The following is a 16,977-nucleotide window of genomic DNA, read 5'->3' on the forward strand; positions in this document are numbered from 1 at the left end:
TTGCTCCTGTATTCAAAATGCACTTCATTTAATTCTGCTTTTCGTTGTAATTCAGGAATTGAAATCACTCAGGTCTTTCCAAATTTATTAGTGTACTGGAAGAAGTATCTATTTGGGAGCTATTCTGGAAGCAGAATAAATATGGTTATGGTTATATAGGTTATATAGATTTTTGTGCCTTTGTTTTTTTAAGAGAAAATTATACTGAAACTTCTTTTCCCCCCTCTTTTTTGACAGGTTTTTTTCACCAGTGGAGTGTGAGATATAGAGGCTGGAGAAGATGAGTGAGCTGGAACAGTTACGGCAGGAGGCAGAGCAGCTGCGAAATCAAATCAGAGTAAGAATTGCTAATTACTTATTTTTCATGATAAATTTCTTCTTTTAAAGGAATGAAGTGCTCCTGTTTTCAGTTGTGCAGGGGTCAAAATATTTTCTCAATTGTTTTAAAATCCGAAGTAAGCCATATATATTTATATGTAACTAAATACATTCACTTTCTTGAACCAAAATGGTTTATTTCCTATGACAGTTTGCTGTGCTTTCTTACTAGGGGTGTCTGTGTGGCTGGAAATGTTTGAAAAAGTGAGTAGCAAACCTCTAGAACCGAGGCACACCAAGTTGAGAATATTAGAAAAGTTTGTTTCTGGGCTAAAAGTGACCATTGCACAGCCACTTGTAATAAGCATGCAGATCAAAGCATGGAGTGTGTGAGTGCCTTCCAGGGGCAAATGTCATTCCTACAGGCTCTGTTTCTTTGCTTCCTGCTGAACTTACATTTTTTGAAAGTGTGGATTCCCCTCTATGCATTAAATATTTGTCAGAATTACTCATTGAAGATGAACCAACCTCATGCCCAAAGTCAGTTTTACCAGGAATCGGTTGCATCATGCCTGTGTGTTTCAGCAATTGAGTTTTCCGTAGAGGAAAAAAAGTACAAAGCATCATAAATCTCTTCAAAGCCTGTTTATTCTTCATCAAAATTTCCTTTTTCTGAGCGTGACACATGCCCACGTCAGGTTTCTACAGGAGTGCCTTCAGTCCTGACTCCCAGCTGAGACCACGCGCTTCTCAGAGTGTGGTGCGTGCGCGCTGACTTTTCGCGTGGCATTTGCTGGCAGCAGTTGGTTTGTGGTGCTCTGCTGCCCAGTGCAGTGGATGTGAGGCTGCTCTTCAGCATCAGCCTTCCAACACCTCATGTGTTGGTGCTGGTGTTGGGGACATATGTTGTGTTCCTTGTGCCCATTCAGTGTTCGTGGAGAGTTCTGAGTCCTGTTGTCTTCACTCAATAGAGTGATGAAAGACAGGCCAGGGGTCGGGCAGTGTTGTGGCGCTGGGTACCCCTTCTAGCAGGTCTGCAGAGGAATGCAAGTTTCAGTTTAATATTATTTTTTTTTTTTTTTTAATTTAAGCTTTATTACAGTATTGCACAAATAAGATACACATATTTTTAAAATTTTTCCTCTGCCTGATGTGTATAGGCTTTCTCATTACATGATGCTGGGGAGAGCCAGTTGGTCTTTAATTCAGTCTCAGTAATCAATTGGTCTTGTTTTATGCACAGTGCTATTGGGTGAAACAGCAGGCAAGTAAGAGAGCTAGGATGTGTTTCAGGAAGGGTTGTTTTTATAAATTTTGAAGCATAAAAATCTGCCAGGGCCTTTATATAAGGAGTTGGTTTTGTACTTTTAGGTCAATTTAACATTTCCATTGTAACTCTCACCCAAACCTCAAACTGGATCTATGCAGAGGTAGCGCTGGGCTATTGCCATCAGAGTCTTTTGGCTCAGCATTGGCAATCAGTGTTTGCCTCTCTTGATCTGAGTGCAGGGCTGGATGCCTCATGTGTAACTGTAACTTCAGATTAGTATGCAATTAAAAATGCTCCTGATGACAGAATAGTCAAGAGACATTCTGACCAAATAATTGAGTTTCTTATTTGAATAGGTGACTGTTTATCTGGCTGATTAAATCATTGCACAGTGTTTTTTCCTAAATAGGTGTTTTACTTGAAATGGGTATGAAGATAGATATAGGATCTGAAAAAAAAAAACCAACCTTTTTTTTTTTTTAAATGGCTCAAATATCTAGCAGGCTGGTAAATTTCAGGAATTATTGTTGATGCACTCTATAGGAGGAGGTTGCTAGCAGCATTTGATGTTATATATATACAGCTAGCAGTTCGCTGTCGTAGTTGTTTACAAGGCTTGGATTTCGCCTGTTTTCACTTAGCAGTGTAAAAATGAAAGATCAGCTTTGTGCTTGTGAGTTGCAGCTTCCTGAAGTAAACCATGATGCATAGTTGTCAATTTTCCAATAGACTTCTTGTAGTCTGCAGTGGTTTAGAAAAGCTTAAGGAGGATTTTATGTAATTTTTGGTGATACCTGCGTGGTGGGAGTACCTTTGCCTCCCTGTGCAGTTAGTACAGCTGTAGCTCTGTCCTGTACACAGACAGACTGCACTGGAGGGGTAGAATAAGACTGCATGAATTTCAAGTGCAGGAAGTTTGAAACATCAGTGATCAAGTTGCTATTGGATAGCAGGGTGGCTTTGTGGTTAATGCTGATTCCTGGTTCTGTCTGTAATAAAGTTCCTGTGTGATGTGTGTCCTCAATTTGAGAATTGAAATTCTGGATACGATTTTTGGAAGTGTTGCATACTTGACGTGGTGGCACTTGAAATTGAATGGCATTTTGAGCAAACAAGATGCTATATTAAAAAAATGCATATAGGTTGTGTGAAAAAATGCAATCCTAAGTGTGTGTGTGCAGGGAAATCACAGAACGTTGATTGAGCAGGTAGATGTTTCTCAGAAATTCTACATTGTCTACTGCGTGAGCTGAGAAAAATTACAATTACATAGCACAGATTTTTTGTTAGAACACTGATGATTCTGTTACAGTGAGGCCTATGCAGACAGCCCAGTTAAAATGTGAGAATTTTTGCAAATAGCCTGTTGCAACTTTGCTTTTTCCTTTATCTTGGATAATTGCATTAGCCTCAAGCACAGGTGTTGCCAACAGCTTTTTCTTGAAGAAAAATAGCTTTGTTTTGTTCAGACTGCATTCAGAATTCATTTTATGTTGAACATCTTCAAGTGTTTTAGTTAAACTAAACAATTAAAGTTGTGTAAAATCCAGTGTGTTTCTTCCTGTGGATGAAATAAGTCCTGAGTGCTAGGGGATTTGCTGCTCTGGTATTTTAAACCCCTCCTGATTCCAGACGTCAACATTTTATAAATATTTCTACAGTTCAGACATTTTAAAAATAAGTTGAGATGACTTAATCCACTCTCAGCCTTGCTCTGGGAGGAAAGCTATGAAGGGTGGTCAAAATAAACATGCGCTAAAATAATTGTTGGAGTTGTAATGTCAAGTAACTCTCAAGCAACAGCTTGAAAGATTTTAAGATGCTAGTTTGAATGCCTTGGTGCAGTTCCAAAATGTGTGAGTAAATGTTTCCTTTCCTCCTCTTAAAGAGGATGTTGCCATTAGTGTACAGATTGGATGCTTTCTTGGGGTGGGGGAGACACAAATCACTGGTAAAGAGTGCCATCTGTCATTTGTGGGATGCCTGCTTACAGGAGTTGGAAGGTATTTTGAGAAATTGCAGGGAGCTAGAGAGGGGCTTAGGGCTGGTCCTTCAGCACTGCTGTTGCTAGTTTTATCTTTAACTTGTGCTACAGAGTTCCTGTCTAATTTTAAGCCAGTTATTTCAAACCTTACTTCTCAGAAGTGGCTGCTGACTCTGTGCCTAATTCTGTTGTTGGAAGAGGGAGCCCGAGTTGCAGGGGTGCAGTGCAGTTGCAGCTGTGACTAAGTCAGAGCCTTGCAAACTGGGCTCGGCCGTGCCCGTTCTGTTTCTCTGCTGATACCAACCACAGTGAAGTTTGTTTTCTAGGTAGAGTTGGGTTATACACAGAAATAAGCCATATGCCCCTAGAGCCTGCAGTAATGAAAGTGTCTGTACAGAGACCTGAACACCACGCGTTCCGTGACGTGAAGAGGGGGTTAGTTGACTGGTTTTCCCTTCGCTGTGTATGAAGTGCCTCAGCAGTTAGAGCTTTGGCAAGCCTGCAGCCTGTCCTGCTCTGCAGATCCTGCCTGTTCATTTTCATCCTGCCCTTCCTAACTGGCATCCTCCCCCCTGCCATGCCAAGGAGATTGATGTGAGACCCTCATCTAGCATAAACCTTCCTAATCCTGCATAAAGTGTGGTTGCTTTTCCAGGTTCTTGCCTTGGTGCTCAGCACAGCCTGGGTGAGCAGATCCACACACCAGGGAAGGCATACAGCGGATAGGTGCTGGGACTTCTGGGCAGCTCCACATGCCTTGGAGTCACCTGCTCTGTAGAAGGGGAGACTCCAAGGTTGCTGAGGCATGGCCCTTAAGTCCCACTTCCTCCCCTACCCCCAGGTTGTGTGCCAGTGCTTTAGATTCATTGGACAATAAAATATACTAGGGTGACAGAAGGCTTATTGAACAGATTATAACACAAGGGTTCTTTTTCCTTCAAGACTCTCTCTCAGTCGATGCTCAGTGTTGCCTTTTAGATTCAAATTGTTCCATTCTTTGTTTCAGGATGCAAGGAAAGCATGTAGTGACACAACTCTGGCTCAGGTATGTTCCTGATTCTGTGTATAGGCTGTTATGTGACATATACAAAAATAAAAATCCCTGCAATTTACCACTGTGGTTTGTTCTTGTTTGGTAGCTGAAAGAATAAAGTGAAACCAGCCTTTGGAAATGTACCACATATTTATACTGTTATTTAAAACAAAACAGTGCCAGCAAAACAACCCCAACCAGTCAAAAAAGCCTCCAGTGTCTTAATGGGTCCTGCTTCCAGTTTACCTTTTGAATAGATTGCATTTATTCTGTTTAGTATATTCAGCAAGACTTAAATAAATGCCTTCTAGCTGTGTTTTAGAAAAGTATTTTGAATTCAAATTTCTGCCATGCTTTAAAAAGTAACAGTGCATTCAATACTGGAAGATTTTCCTCCATTGATTTTAAGTCAATAGATTCAGTATTGCATGGTATTATATGTAAAAGCTTTGTGAACTTCCAGTCACAGCCATTGTGAACTGTATTTGTTTTCCTCAGTGTTGCATGAACCTAAACCTGGGTTGTGCCCTGGTACCCTTTTTTTTTCATATTGCATGCCAAGATAGCTTATTTTCTGTCAAAGGTGAAATGTGTTTTGTTATCTTGTGTGTTAAAAATAGTTCTCAGTATCTCAGGGGGTTGTTTTATTTATTTTTAGATCACAACAAGTCTGGACTCAGTGGGTCGGATTCAAATGCGGACACGGCGTACGCTCAGAGGTCACCTAGCTAAAATCTATGCTATGCACTGGGGATCTGACTCAAGGTTTGTACAAGTGACCCCTAAACCTGCTGTTTAAGGGTTAGAGCTCAGGTTGTTGACTTTGGAATTAATACCAGGTTTTGGGAGCCCTTGCAGGGGGAACACAGACCACGACTGTGGTGGATTGTTTGTCTTGAGTTATAGTTTGCCTTTTAAAAACCAGTGAGGATTGCATAGGGGTGACAGAGAAGCCATGGTGGAGAGGAGAGGTGCTTTCTCTCCTTACCACTGGCTTTCTGCCTTTCCCTTCATTTAGTTTTACCAAAGTTCTCTGAATGTTTTAAGCAGAGGAGGGTATGTGGTGGGGCATATTTTTTGAATGATGAATATTGTCTTTTCCAAGACATTGAACAAGTATGTAATTTCTGTGATGGCAGAGATCTAAAATCTTTATGGACAAACTTCATTTCATTGGGAAAAAAAACCCCAAACCCTCTTGTACATAGTGAGAAAGGTTACAAAGTTTCTAGCATGGGTTTCATTATGCTGCCTTTAGAAGCAGCTCATGGACAGAGGTTGTTAGTGCCTCATGGTCTGCTCTGTCATGTAACCTAGAAAGAAATACAGCTGGAATCTGCTCTCAGAATAAGATTTATTTTCCCCTAAATTTCTTGTGTATTTTTGTGTAGCTATCTGATTAAAATATTAGTAAGTGAAAAATAAAAGCAGCTGTGGAGAGAGTTTATAAAATGTGTTGTCATGAAGCTGTTTGGCTTTGTCCATGGTTGAAATCATGAGTCCTTGTGGGCATGTGATCCTTCAGTCAGTTAATATACAGATCTGTGCAGATTTTTTTTCCAACTAATCCCCTCTTCCCCCCCAAAAAACCCCAAACAAAAAACCCCAAAAAGCAAACCAAAAACCCAAACCCACCCACGCAAAAACCAGAGGGTAAAAAAGGAATTTTGGAATTTCTGAATCACTTGGTGACCATGCATGATATATGTCTATTTTGAGATTTTATGTTTGGTTTTATATTAACATGCTTTATTTTGTGTTTATATTTAGGCTACTAGTCAGTGCTTCTCAAGATGGAAAATTAATTATTTGGGATAGTTATACAACAAATAAGGTAGAGTTATTTATAATCCCTATCAATAATTCATGCTTAATTTGTGTATTTGAGGGGGTTTCATAACTTTTTTTTCTGTGTTTGGAAGGCAAAACTTTAAATCATAGAACGTGTTATGTTGGAAGGGACCTTTAAAGGCCATCTAGTCCAACCCCCTACAGTGAGCAGGGACATCTTCACTAGATCAGGTTGCTCAGAGCCCCATCAAGCCTAACCTTGAAAGCTCCAGGGATGGGGCTTCCACCTCCTTCTAAATCTACCCTTTTCTAGTTCTCCCCACACTTTCTTATAGGTGCCTTTCAGGTACTGGAAGGCTGCTATAAGGTCCCCCTGGAGCCTTCTCTTCTCCAAGTTGAATAAGACCAACTCTCTCAGCCTGTCTTCATAGGAGAGGTGCTCTTTTATCTTTTTTGTAGTCCTCCTCTGGAAGCCCTCCAACAGGTCCATGTTGATGGCTCCAAAGCTGACCATGGTATTCCAAGTGAGGTCTCACCAGAGCAGAGTGGAGGGGCAGAATCCCCTCTCTTGATCTCCTGGCCACACCTGGTTTTGGTGCAGCTCAGGATGCAGTTGGCCTTCTGGGCTCATATCCAGCTTCTCATCCACGAGTACCCCCAGATCCTTTTTCTCAGGGCTGCTTTCCAGCACATCATCTCCTGACCTGTATGGATAACAGGGATTGTCCTGACCGCCTGTGCTTGGCATTGTTGAACCTCATAGATCACCTGGGCCCACTTTTCCAGCCTGTCCAGGTCCTTCTGGCTGGCGTCCTGTCCCTCTGGTGTGTTAACCTTAGCACTCAGCTTGGTGTCATCAGCAAACTTGCTGAGGGTGCACTCAATCCCACTGTCAGTATCATTAATAAAGATACTGTACATCACTGGTCCCAGTACAGACCTTTGAGGAACACTGCTTGTCAGTCTTCCATCTGGACTTGGAGCCATTGAACACCACCCTTTGAATGCGACCATCCAGCCAATTCCTTATCCACTGAACAGCCCACCCATCAAATCCGTATCTCTCCAACTTAGGGAGAAGGATGTTGTGGGGGACTGTGTCAAAGGCCTTGCAGAAATCCAGATAGATGGCATCCATAGCTCCTCCCTTGCCTACCGATGCAGTTAGTCCATTGAAGAAAGGCACCAGATTGGTCAGGCAGGACTTATTCCTAGTATAGCTGTGCTGGCTGTCTCAAATCACCTCCCTGTCCTCAGCATAGCTTCTGGAAGGATCTGTTCCATGATCTTCCCAGGCACAGAGGTAAGGCTGACAGACTGGTAGCTCCCAGGGTCCTCCTTCCTACCCTTTTTTAAAATGGCTGTGATGTTTCCTCTCTTCCAGTCACTAGGGACTGCACCTGACCACCGTGACTTTTCAAATACCATGGAGAGTGGCTTGGCAACTACATCAGCCACTTCCTTCAGGACTCTGGGAAGCTTCTTACCAGGTCCCACAGACTTGTGTACGTCCAGGTTCCTCAGATGGTCACGAACCTTATCTAAACTTACAGTGGGAAGGACACAGTCTCCCTGGTCCACATTTTGTGGGCTGTCAACTTGAGAGCAGTGAGGGAGAGGTCACCGGTGAAGATGGAGGCAAAAAAGTTGTTGAGAATCTCAACCTCTTCTCATCCGTTGTCACCAGGTCACCACTGTCACTCACTGGGGGGGGGGTACACTTTCTTTAACCTTCCTTTTCTGGTTTATATACCTGTAGAAGCTCTAGTTTTTCTTGGCATCCCATTTCCAGTTCAGCTCCAGCCATGCCTTGGCCTTCCTGACCTCGTCCCTACAAAACTGGGCAGCATCCCTGTACTTCTCCCAGGATACCTGTCACTGCTTCCACTGCCTGTGGAGTTCCATCTTGCCTTTTAGTTTGACCAGCAAGTCTCAACTCAACCTGAAATTCAGGGTCCCCACTAAACTTCTCATTTGGCTCATATGCCTCAGGACAGAGAACCCCACCAGTGTGTGATCACTGCAGCTCAGGCTGCCTCCAGTCTTGACACCCCGGATGAGCTCACGTGCATTGGTGTGACCATCAGGTCCAATATCTCTTCCCCTGGAGTAGGGCCATTTCCTGTCTCAGGAAGTTGTCCTCAAGGCACTTACAGGAGTCTCTTGGATTGCCTACAGCTTGCCAGGCTGCTTTTCTGACAGGGGTCAGGGTGGTTGATTCCCAAGGATTCCCCAGCAGGATGAGAGCCTGGGAGCTCAGTGCCTCATGGAGTTGGAGCAAGAGGGCTTCATTGGTGGGCTCCCCTTGATCAGGCAGCCTGTGGGAGATGCCAGCCACCAGGCTCCCCTTGTTGCCACCCCCAATTTCTACCCCTGTTCTTTCAACCCACTCATGACTGTTCTTCAGAGACATCTCTTCATGCTCCATCCATTTCTTAACATAGAGGGCAATGCCTCCACCCCTCCTTCCTTGTCTGTCCGTTCTGAACAGCTTGTAACCATCAATAGCCACACTCCAGTCATGGGATTCATCCCACTAAGTGGTAGCTTTCCAATTTGGCAAAAGACTGCTCTTTCTTTTCCCCTTGCACAGCTAGCTGCTTACTAGTGATAATGTTGTAGGTTGTGTCTCAGAAGCAGTAGTAAGTAACATTCTCACTCTGGTTTGCTGGTGCAGTGGCTTGAAGGTATGGCCCTCTGCCTCTGTGGTGTTGCTTTTGAGACTGATGTGGTTTGTAAGTGGTAGGGATACACAGCAGTGCCCAACCTCAGAGCTTCCAGGGGTGCTTCACAAAAAAGAAAAACAGTTAAGCTGTTAAATGAGGAAAAACTTGGGTAGTGTGCGGAGTGGTGAGCTGGTTCTGTAAGCTGGTCTCCAGGGAAACAGCCATCCCCTTCTATAACCTGTAGCTCAGACTTGTAGAAAAATTGGACAAAGAAATCTATGGAGAATAAACAAGTGTTGTAAATGTTTAAGTTTAGGATAGCTTTGCTATTAAATAACCTTGTGCTGAAGTTCCCTGTACCAACCCCGGAGACTACGGGTATTTTCCATCCTAGTATGTGTGTGTAGGTAAGATTGTGGGTTGTGATACGTGTTCTAGAACCAAAGCACTGAAACTTGGGATGTGTTTAATCTGCCATAACTCGTTAACCGATACAAACGACCTCGGTGAGAACTGGAAGCTCACCCGTGCCGTGGCACTCACGGGCTCTGTCTCTCTCAAGATGCACGCCATTCCTTTGAGATCCTCCTGGGTGATGACTTGTGCCTACGCACCCTCCGGAAACTACGTTGCCTGTGGTGGATTGGACAACATCTGCTCCATATACAACCTAAAGACACGAGAGGGCAACGTGAGAGTGAGCCGAGAGCTGCCGGGCCACACAGGTCAGCCACATCCTTGCTTTGGCTTAGGGATTTTTATGACACCAGATGAAAGGCTCTTGCTTTGAGATGTGTGGTCAACTGTGAAGCAGTTTTGTTGGCTTACAGTCTAGCTGTGGGAGAATTTTAATCACTGCTCTTGGGCTTTACTTCTGGATCTGAAACTAACAGAACTGTTTTGTTTTTAGGGTATTTGTCCTGTTGCCGCTTTCTAGATGACAACCAAATTGTCACTAGCTCAGGAGACACCACTTGGTGAGTTTTTGAGCTCTCTGGGCCTTTGTGTTTTGGGGTCTTTTGGGGCTTTTTTTTGTGGGTTGGGTTTGGGTTTTTTTTTTCCTTTCTTCTCCAGTGCCTTAATTTGTATTTAAAACTTAAACTCTCATAACCACGTACCTTGTGTTAACCTTGTCACTTTATCTGCAGCGCTTTGTGGGATATTGAAACTGGTCAACAGACCACCACATTCACTGGGCATACTGGCGACGTGATGAGTCTGTCTCTAAGTCCAGATATGAGGACTTTTGTTTCGGGTGCCTGTGATGCCTCCTCGAAGCTTTGGGATATTCGAGATGGAATGTGCAGGCAGTCGTTCACAGGGCATGTGTCAGATATTAATGCCGTTTGTGTAAGTGATCATTTGTATTTCCAGTGGGAACAAAGGGGGAGGATAAAAGCTCTAGTTGCATGAATCCAGCTTACAGTTAAGGGTTACCTTGATTTAAATCAGTTACTTTGTCAGGGTGGAGGCCGGTACAGCGTATGTGACGGAGAAGGCTGGCTAATAACTCATGTATTATCTGAATTCTTGGTATTATCTGTGATGCATTGAAGCGTTCTTGGAACAGTTCCAGCTATATTTTGTTCTGTCACTGAGACCTTACTGGTTTTATGAAGGAAAAAATGGAGGAGGGGCACTTTTTGTAGTGTGGCAGTGTGTTGAAAACTGAAAATTGTAGATAAATGCGATATGCTGAGAGGGAGCAGAATAGCAAAGCATCCTCCCCTCAAAGCTCCTTGTGGAACAGAAGCATACTTAATAGTTTCTGTTGAAAAGAGCTTTCGGCGAAATATTCTGGAAGGCAAAGTTAAAACCAGGACTTGTGTTGAATATTCATCCCTGGAATCATTTTGTAATATTTATAAACCGGATTATATTTCCTCTCTGTCATAGTAACACTATGTTCTGATCTGCAAGATACAAGCTCTGATAAATAGGGAATGAAATCTAAGTCTGAGCTGCATCTGTTTTTGATAAACATGAAAAATTACGAAGGCTGAGAAAATACCCAAAGCATGACCAGCAGAAACATGCAGTTCCTATACTTAGACCTGGAGCCTGAGATGTGTCAGGCTCTTTTCATTCCCCTTTCAATCAGTGTGGCTGTTTGTAAAATTGACTCTGATTTGGAGTAGATTTTTTTTGGGGGGGTGGTTTGGAAATTGAATTGCTTGCTTGCAATCTTCTATCTTGGCTGAGCCAACCTGGCTGACCAGCTCAAGACAGAACATTGTGTACTGCTTCACCCAGGTCTTGCTGGCCTGCAGCCAGGGTGTGCAGAACTGCCTTCTGCTTCAAGTTGTAGGAATTAGTCGCATCCCCTTTGACTCCTGTTATACCGCTGTCAGGAGCTGTCTGGGTGAAATTCCAGTCCCTCAGGTGCTCCCAGTATTACTCCAGGAGCATTTCGTTGCTGAACATGTGCAGCCTTTCAACATGCAGAATCAAATCATTCTGCTTTTGCTCACCCTGGCAAATAGCCCTGTGATGTTTTACAAGTACTGCATGAAACAAGGTATTTTGCTGGTGTCCAACTCCTGTCTTTTAATTAAAACTTCCAGTTTTTCCCTAATGGACATGCATTTGCCACTGGATCTGATGATGCCACTTGCCGGCTCTTTGACCTTCGTGCAGATCAGGAGTTGATGATGTATTCACACGACAACATCATCTGTGGGATCACTTCTGTAGCCTTCTCCAAAAGCGGGCGCCTCTTGCTAGCGGGCTACGACGACTTCAACTGCAACGTCTGGGACACTCTGAAGGGGGAGAGAGCAGGTGAGTTCCTAATGGTGCCGGGCTGAAGCTTCCCAGTTCCTTAGCAGAAGATGGACATGGATGATGTACACAGCATTCATTGCCAGTGGTGCTGCTGCTGTCAGGGAGTCTGCTTGCTTCATTTTAGCACTCTCTTTTCTTCTCTTGGAATGGCAGCCTTGTATTTTGTTGCCTTTGGTTGTATCTCACAGTTGCTGCGATGCGTTAGGGTGAATGATGGGTGGAGTCAGTGACACACTCCTGTTGTTGGGTATTGGCCATTATCTATCTCTGTGCTGGAAGACACCAGCTCTGGAGGCTAAGGAACAGCCTCCAAAATGACATCACTTCTGCAGAAAATCTGTTTCACTGGCCTGTATGAAATGAAGTAATGCAAAGTCATACATATTTGCATTGAGTTTTGCACCCATCAGAGGAAGCAACTGGATAGTAGGAAGTTACAGTCATCTTCTTGCTTTGGGGACTGCAGTTTCCTGCTGCTGGGAAGGAAGTGGATGCTTTTAGTCCTTGAATTAGTCACTTCTGTCATGATAGACATCACGTTTATAGCAGAGCTACACCCTTTTCACTTCCTACAGTAGCTGGTGAACCCAGCGGGGCCTGGTTCAGTTCTGAACCTTGATTCTGCAGTTGAGACTGAAAACCAAATCCTGTCCCTTTAAAGGACAGGCTGAGCTTTAGTAGTCCTGGATGTGGGAGAACAGGGAAGTGCAGGGTTGGGTAGAAGGAAAGCAAAACCAAAGTGGGAGGAGGCAGGGTCTGCCTTCTGACACAATACAGGGAGGGGTGCTGCTGACACTTGGGGTTTGCAAAGGGAAGCTCAGGGTAGTTCCTGTACCCAGGGTGCTGCCAGAAGACATTGTGTTTGTGTGCACAGAAAAAAGCAGTTGGGAGCCTGGTGAGGGATGAGGAGTCTTTGGAGTAGAAGGAAGAAGTTGGCATGGCAGAGGGAAAAACAGAGGCAATATTGTGTGTAGGTACTTCTAAGAACCTCACTGTTGAGTTTCTTGATGGGGCTGTTGTGATGTACGTAGTTCTTCAGGGTAAAGACAAAGAGGATGCTCAGGTCTTGCATTAAAACTCTTTTTTAGCTATTTTGAAGAGTTCTGGGAGAGCAGAGTAACAGCTGACAACCGTGACATCCTGTGAATATTCATTTCCACTGCTTCTTCTTTTTCAGGTGTCCTTGCTGGCCATGACAACCGTGTCAGCTGTTTAGGTGTCACTGATGACGGCATGGCTGTAGCTACAGGGTCTTGGGACAGTTTTCTCAGAATCTGGAATTAACTGGGAGCCAAACATGTACATTCTCCATTTGAGATCTGGAGAGATCAATGCTGCAGCCTATAGCTGTGAAATAACATTTCTACCTTGTATTTGCAGGTGAAGTTTTTCTATTCACTGATTATTACACAAAAAGGCTTTCTGTAAACTAGAAAAAAAAATCAAGTGAAGAAATAGGGGAGGGGGGAAGAAATCACTGACTTTTTAAAGGGGCCAGCACACATAATCATGGTGACCGACAAACTAAGAGCCAGTCTTTTTGTTTTTGGTGGTTTGGTTAGATTGTCCTTGAAGGGTTTTTGCTTGTGCTCAGTCTGCTAATCCTGTACTTTTCTTTTTTGTACATAACAGAATATACACATTATAGCAGCCAATCATGTAACATTTGTCTGTATGTAAAGAAATGTTTGCATTTTTTAAGGAACTACATTTTTAGCTTTGCTTTTAACCGAGATGTCACTTCTGAGTTACTTTGTAGTGGATGAACTAGATCGCTGTTTTAAATGTTTTTGTGAATTTACTGTAGATAAAGTGAAGCCAATGGTATGTATGTGTTTTTATAATGGAAGGCATTTGAATTTATTTTTTTTTAAAGGCCCTGGAGACTCCCAGTTAATACCCACTGCCTTTATTCACTCACTCCTTGACCTGCTTGCCTAGTTTTAATTGGGGGGGGGAGTTCCCTTCAAGCCAGTGGTTCCTGGTTCATCCATTGGCAGTCATGGCCTCCAAACACCAAGGAGTTAACGCCAGGCAGACTTGCAACAACAGCAAAAATCATGTAAAAACCAAAATTTAAAAAAAAAAATAATCCAGTTCCAGAGGTATTAATTAATTAGCTTCCTTACTGCAGCTTTTCACATCAGTTACTCCACACGGTCCTTGGGCAGGGAAGCCAAGTGACCCGCATGGCTGTCGTTAAGCGGCTGAGTGCTTTTCCTTTTGACAATTCAGCTCTAACTCTGAGGTAGTTTTGGCCCACCACACACTCCAGCTGACTGGCACTAACAGGACGAGTTGGCCTGGTGCTCGGCGCGCAGGGAGCAGTCGCAGAGCTCGCTCGGTTACCCCGGTCAGCTGAGAGGTTCAGGAGGACTTCGCTTAAAGCAGAATTAACGGTGCAGTTAATCGCCTGTAAGCCCCCTCCGCGTGAGGAGGTTGCCAAAGCATACCACAACCAAAAGCGCTTGTTGTCAGTTATGTGCAGTGTGAATTATAAAAGGAATTGTGTAACTTACACTGAACCAAATAACCTTACTTACCTGTGTGACCCTTGAACGCTTCATACCAGAAATTTAGTGACTTGCTTGTTCTCCTGTGGCCACAGAGATCTGTACCATGGTGGCTTATTAGATGCTAATTGTTCTGCAGCTCCCTCACTGTAAATAGCCATTTCCTCTCCCGTTCCTGATTTTATTCTGAACTTGATGCCAGTTGCTTATAAATGAAGAAGTACAGTTGAGTGTAGCTAGAGGAAAACCAAGTGGCTGATGCCCGTTTGAAACTACCCTGGAAGATCGCTTAACTTTTTGGTGCCTGGCAGCATGTCTGTGCTCATAATGGATGTTCTCTTGGGAATCTGAAGGTCTGTGGCCTTTTGGAAAGGGGAATTAAGTCTACTGGCTTCTCTGAAGTGACTTATTTTAAAGATAGATGGATAGATGGATTTTAAACCATCAGGTTGGAAGATAATGTTAATCTGCCCTCATCTGGTGTTACGGGGAGTCTGGGTATCTCTGGGTCAGGGAGTAAATACAAGTGCCCTGTATCTTGTATTATGCCAAACCAGATTTGTGGCTGAGATGACCATTCGTGAAGTTTCTGACGTTTGTAATGCTAAATTTCAGTACTTCCAGACTGTGCCTGTGAACTTGCCTTGTCTGTAATGGTGAAGGTGCCAATAAACGTACCAGTCATTCACAGGAAACTCACTTTTACACAAGAAAAAGGCCTGTCCCGTGCCGGAGCAGCAACCTTCGCTAGCAGCAGACTGGGGTGTAGGACCAAAATCACACTGTATTAGTGTATGTCACAGGAATTCCTCAGCATCTTGCTTTGTGATCTCTGTGTCACCAGAACTATTAGGGAATTCTTGTTACACTCTTAAGCAAGCAGTTCTGTGGGATCTTGCAGACTTGCTTTATTTTTTAGTGGTGCAATTGATTGTTGTTTTTTAACTCACGGCTGCCTTGAGTGAATCATTCTGGAAACTTGTTACTAAGGAATTTTAAGAAAATATTCTTTTTCTAAAATTTTTTTTGCCATAGAAGTGTGTTTTGAACCTATTTCCTGGTCAACACCGTTGTGTAAGGCAGGTGCCATTTTTAGGTTCTGGTATTAAAACCAGTTTCTACTCACAAAACTCCAGACATTTTACAGATGTATATAACTTTTCTTAAAGTTCAGGTAGGCTGTAAGCAGGGCGCTGGCTGATCCAGGTATTATTGCAGACACTGTTGTTGGATGGGCAACTGCCTGTTGGATTCAGCTGCTTTTCAGATAAATAAGGAGTGCCAGCTACTCACTAATGAGGTTTCCCAAAGCACCATCCAAGTCCCTGCCAGCTGCTTCTGTTCGGTTAGCCGGTGTTTGCAGTGCTGCAGGTCCTGAGGTGGCTCCTCCTGTGTTGCTGCACAAGGAAACCTGGAAGAAGCCCAAGCAGAACTGGGGAAACAGTATCTGATGCTTCTCAGGAGCTTGTAGACAGCCTGTGAGTAAGGGTCTGCCAAGGTGTTGTTTGCTGTTGAATCACTGTCCTGTACAGTTTGGGGTTTGTTTTCCAAAGCCTGTGGGTATCATGTAACACATCGTTACTACATGAGGCCAACCACGGTGCATGTACAGGCTGTGGTGGTTCCTTCTGTAGAGGGCCATAGGTGCCCTTGCTGAGCTGGATGGGGTTCTAAGGGTAAAAGCTCAGACTCCTCCCTTACCCTGCGGAAGGGAATGAGATGAGATGAGCCTTCGAAGGTCTCACTAGAAGGTTCCATTCCCGGCTCCGAGTCGCAGAGGAAACGTTGTGCCTGTAGTGTAACATAGGCTCAAGTGTGCAGCCTATGTGACGCTGTGCGCCATGGCAGCACGCTCACGCACATGGATTTGGCAGCACTAGTGGGTACATCTTACCCTGTCTCTAAAAGAAGTTCGTTGCCAGCTACAGCATTATCTGAATTCCCAATAACTTGTGCAGTTCCAGAAGGGGAGTAACTGAGAATGTGGTGCCCAAGTGGTGGCAGCAAGGAATGCCTTCCCAGCCTCCCTCCTAAACCAGCCACGGGGTTGTGGCTCAGGAAGTGGCTTCGTGATACCAGATCTGGTTTATCCAGGTGCATTATTTTTTTTGTCAGCATTTTCTAATGTTGATTTAACTTGGCAATAGAGAATATGAATCAGGCAAGCACCCAGCTGGGGCTTCTTCCCCTGTAGACTGGGACACCCATCTATTGGTTGAGATCCTGAAAAACCATGAGAAGTTTCTATGTGGCATCTTGCTGACGTATACTCGCTCCCTCCAGTAACGTGGGCCTGTTTCCATCTGTCTCCAGAGCTCTTTTCTTCCAAACATCGCTACCCTCTGCCTTGCTAACTTGCAGATACGTGGCGGTATCTGGCAGACCCGATAGTTCATCGCATTGACAAGGTGATACACCCCTTGAGACGGAACATGGATTGAACGGGCTTTTCCCCTGCCGAAGGAGAGGGCCTGACCTCGCCTTGGCAAAGCTGACTCGATGTAACAGCTGGTCCTAGTGTGCTTACTGTAATGCATGGGTTGGAGATAGTTAACTCTTTAATTCAGTTAGTGTAACCGCTTGTCCCACGATGAAGTTCACATTCTTTAAGGTGGAAT

At 44.0% G+C, this 16,977-nt stretch overlaps 1 protein-coding gene across 1 annotated transcript; it reads left to right on the forward strand.

Annotated features, from left to right (window-relative positions):
* Positions 1–280: 280 nt before the first annotated feature.
* GNB4 (G protein subunit beta 4) lies at positions 281–13,130 on the forward strand (the record flags this gene model as incomplete). The annotated part of the gene is made up of 9 exons (XM_084267415.1): positions 281–337; positions 4,579–4,617; positions 5,264–5,370; positions 6,376–6,439; positions 9,625–9,787; positions 9,973–10,039; positions 10,211–10,412; positions 11,627–11,843; positions 13,024–13,130. The coding sequence occupies 9 exons, from the start codon at positions 281–283 to the stop codon at positions 13,128–13,130; spliced, it is 1,023 nt and encodes a 340-aa protein (XP_084123541.1).
* Between the last annotated feature and the right edge of the window lie 3,847 nt (positions 13,131–16,977).

This window comes from Gallinula chloropus, assembly GCF_964237585.1.
Source record: "Gallinula chloropus genome assembly, chromosome: 8".
NCBI classification, from domain to species: Eukaryota; Metazoa; Chordata; class Aves; order Gruiformes; family Rallidae; genus Gallinula; species Gallinula chloropus.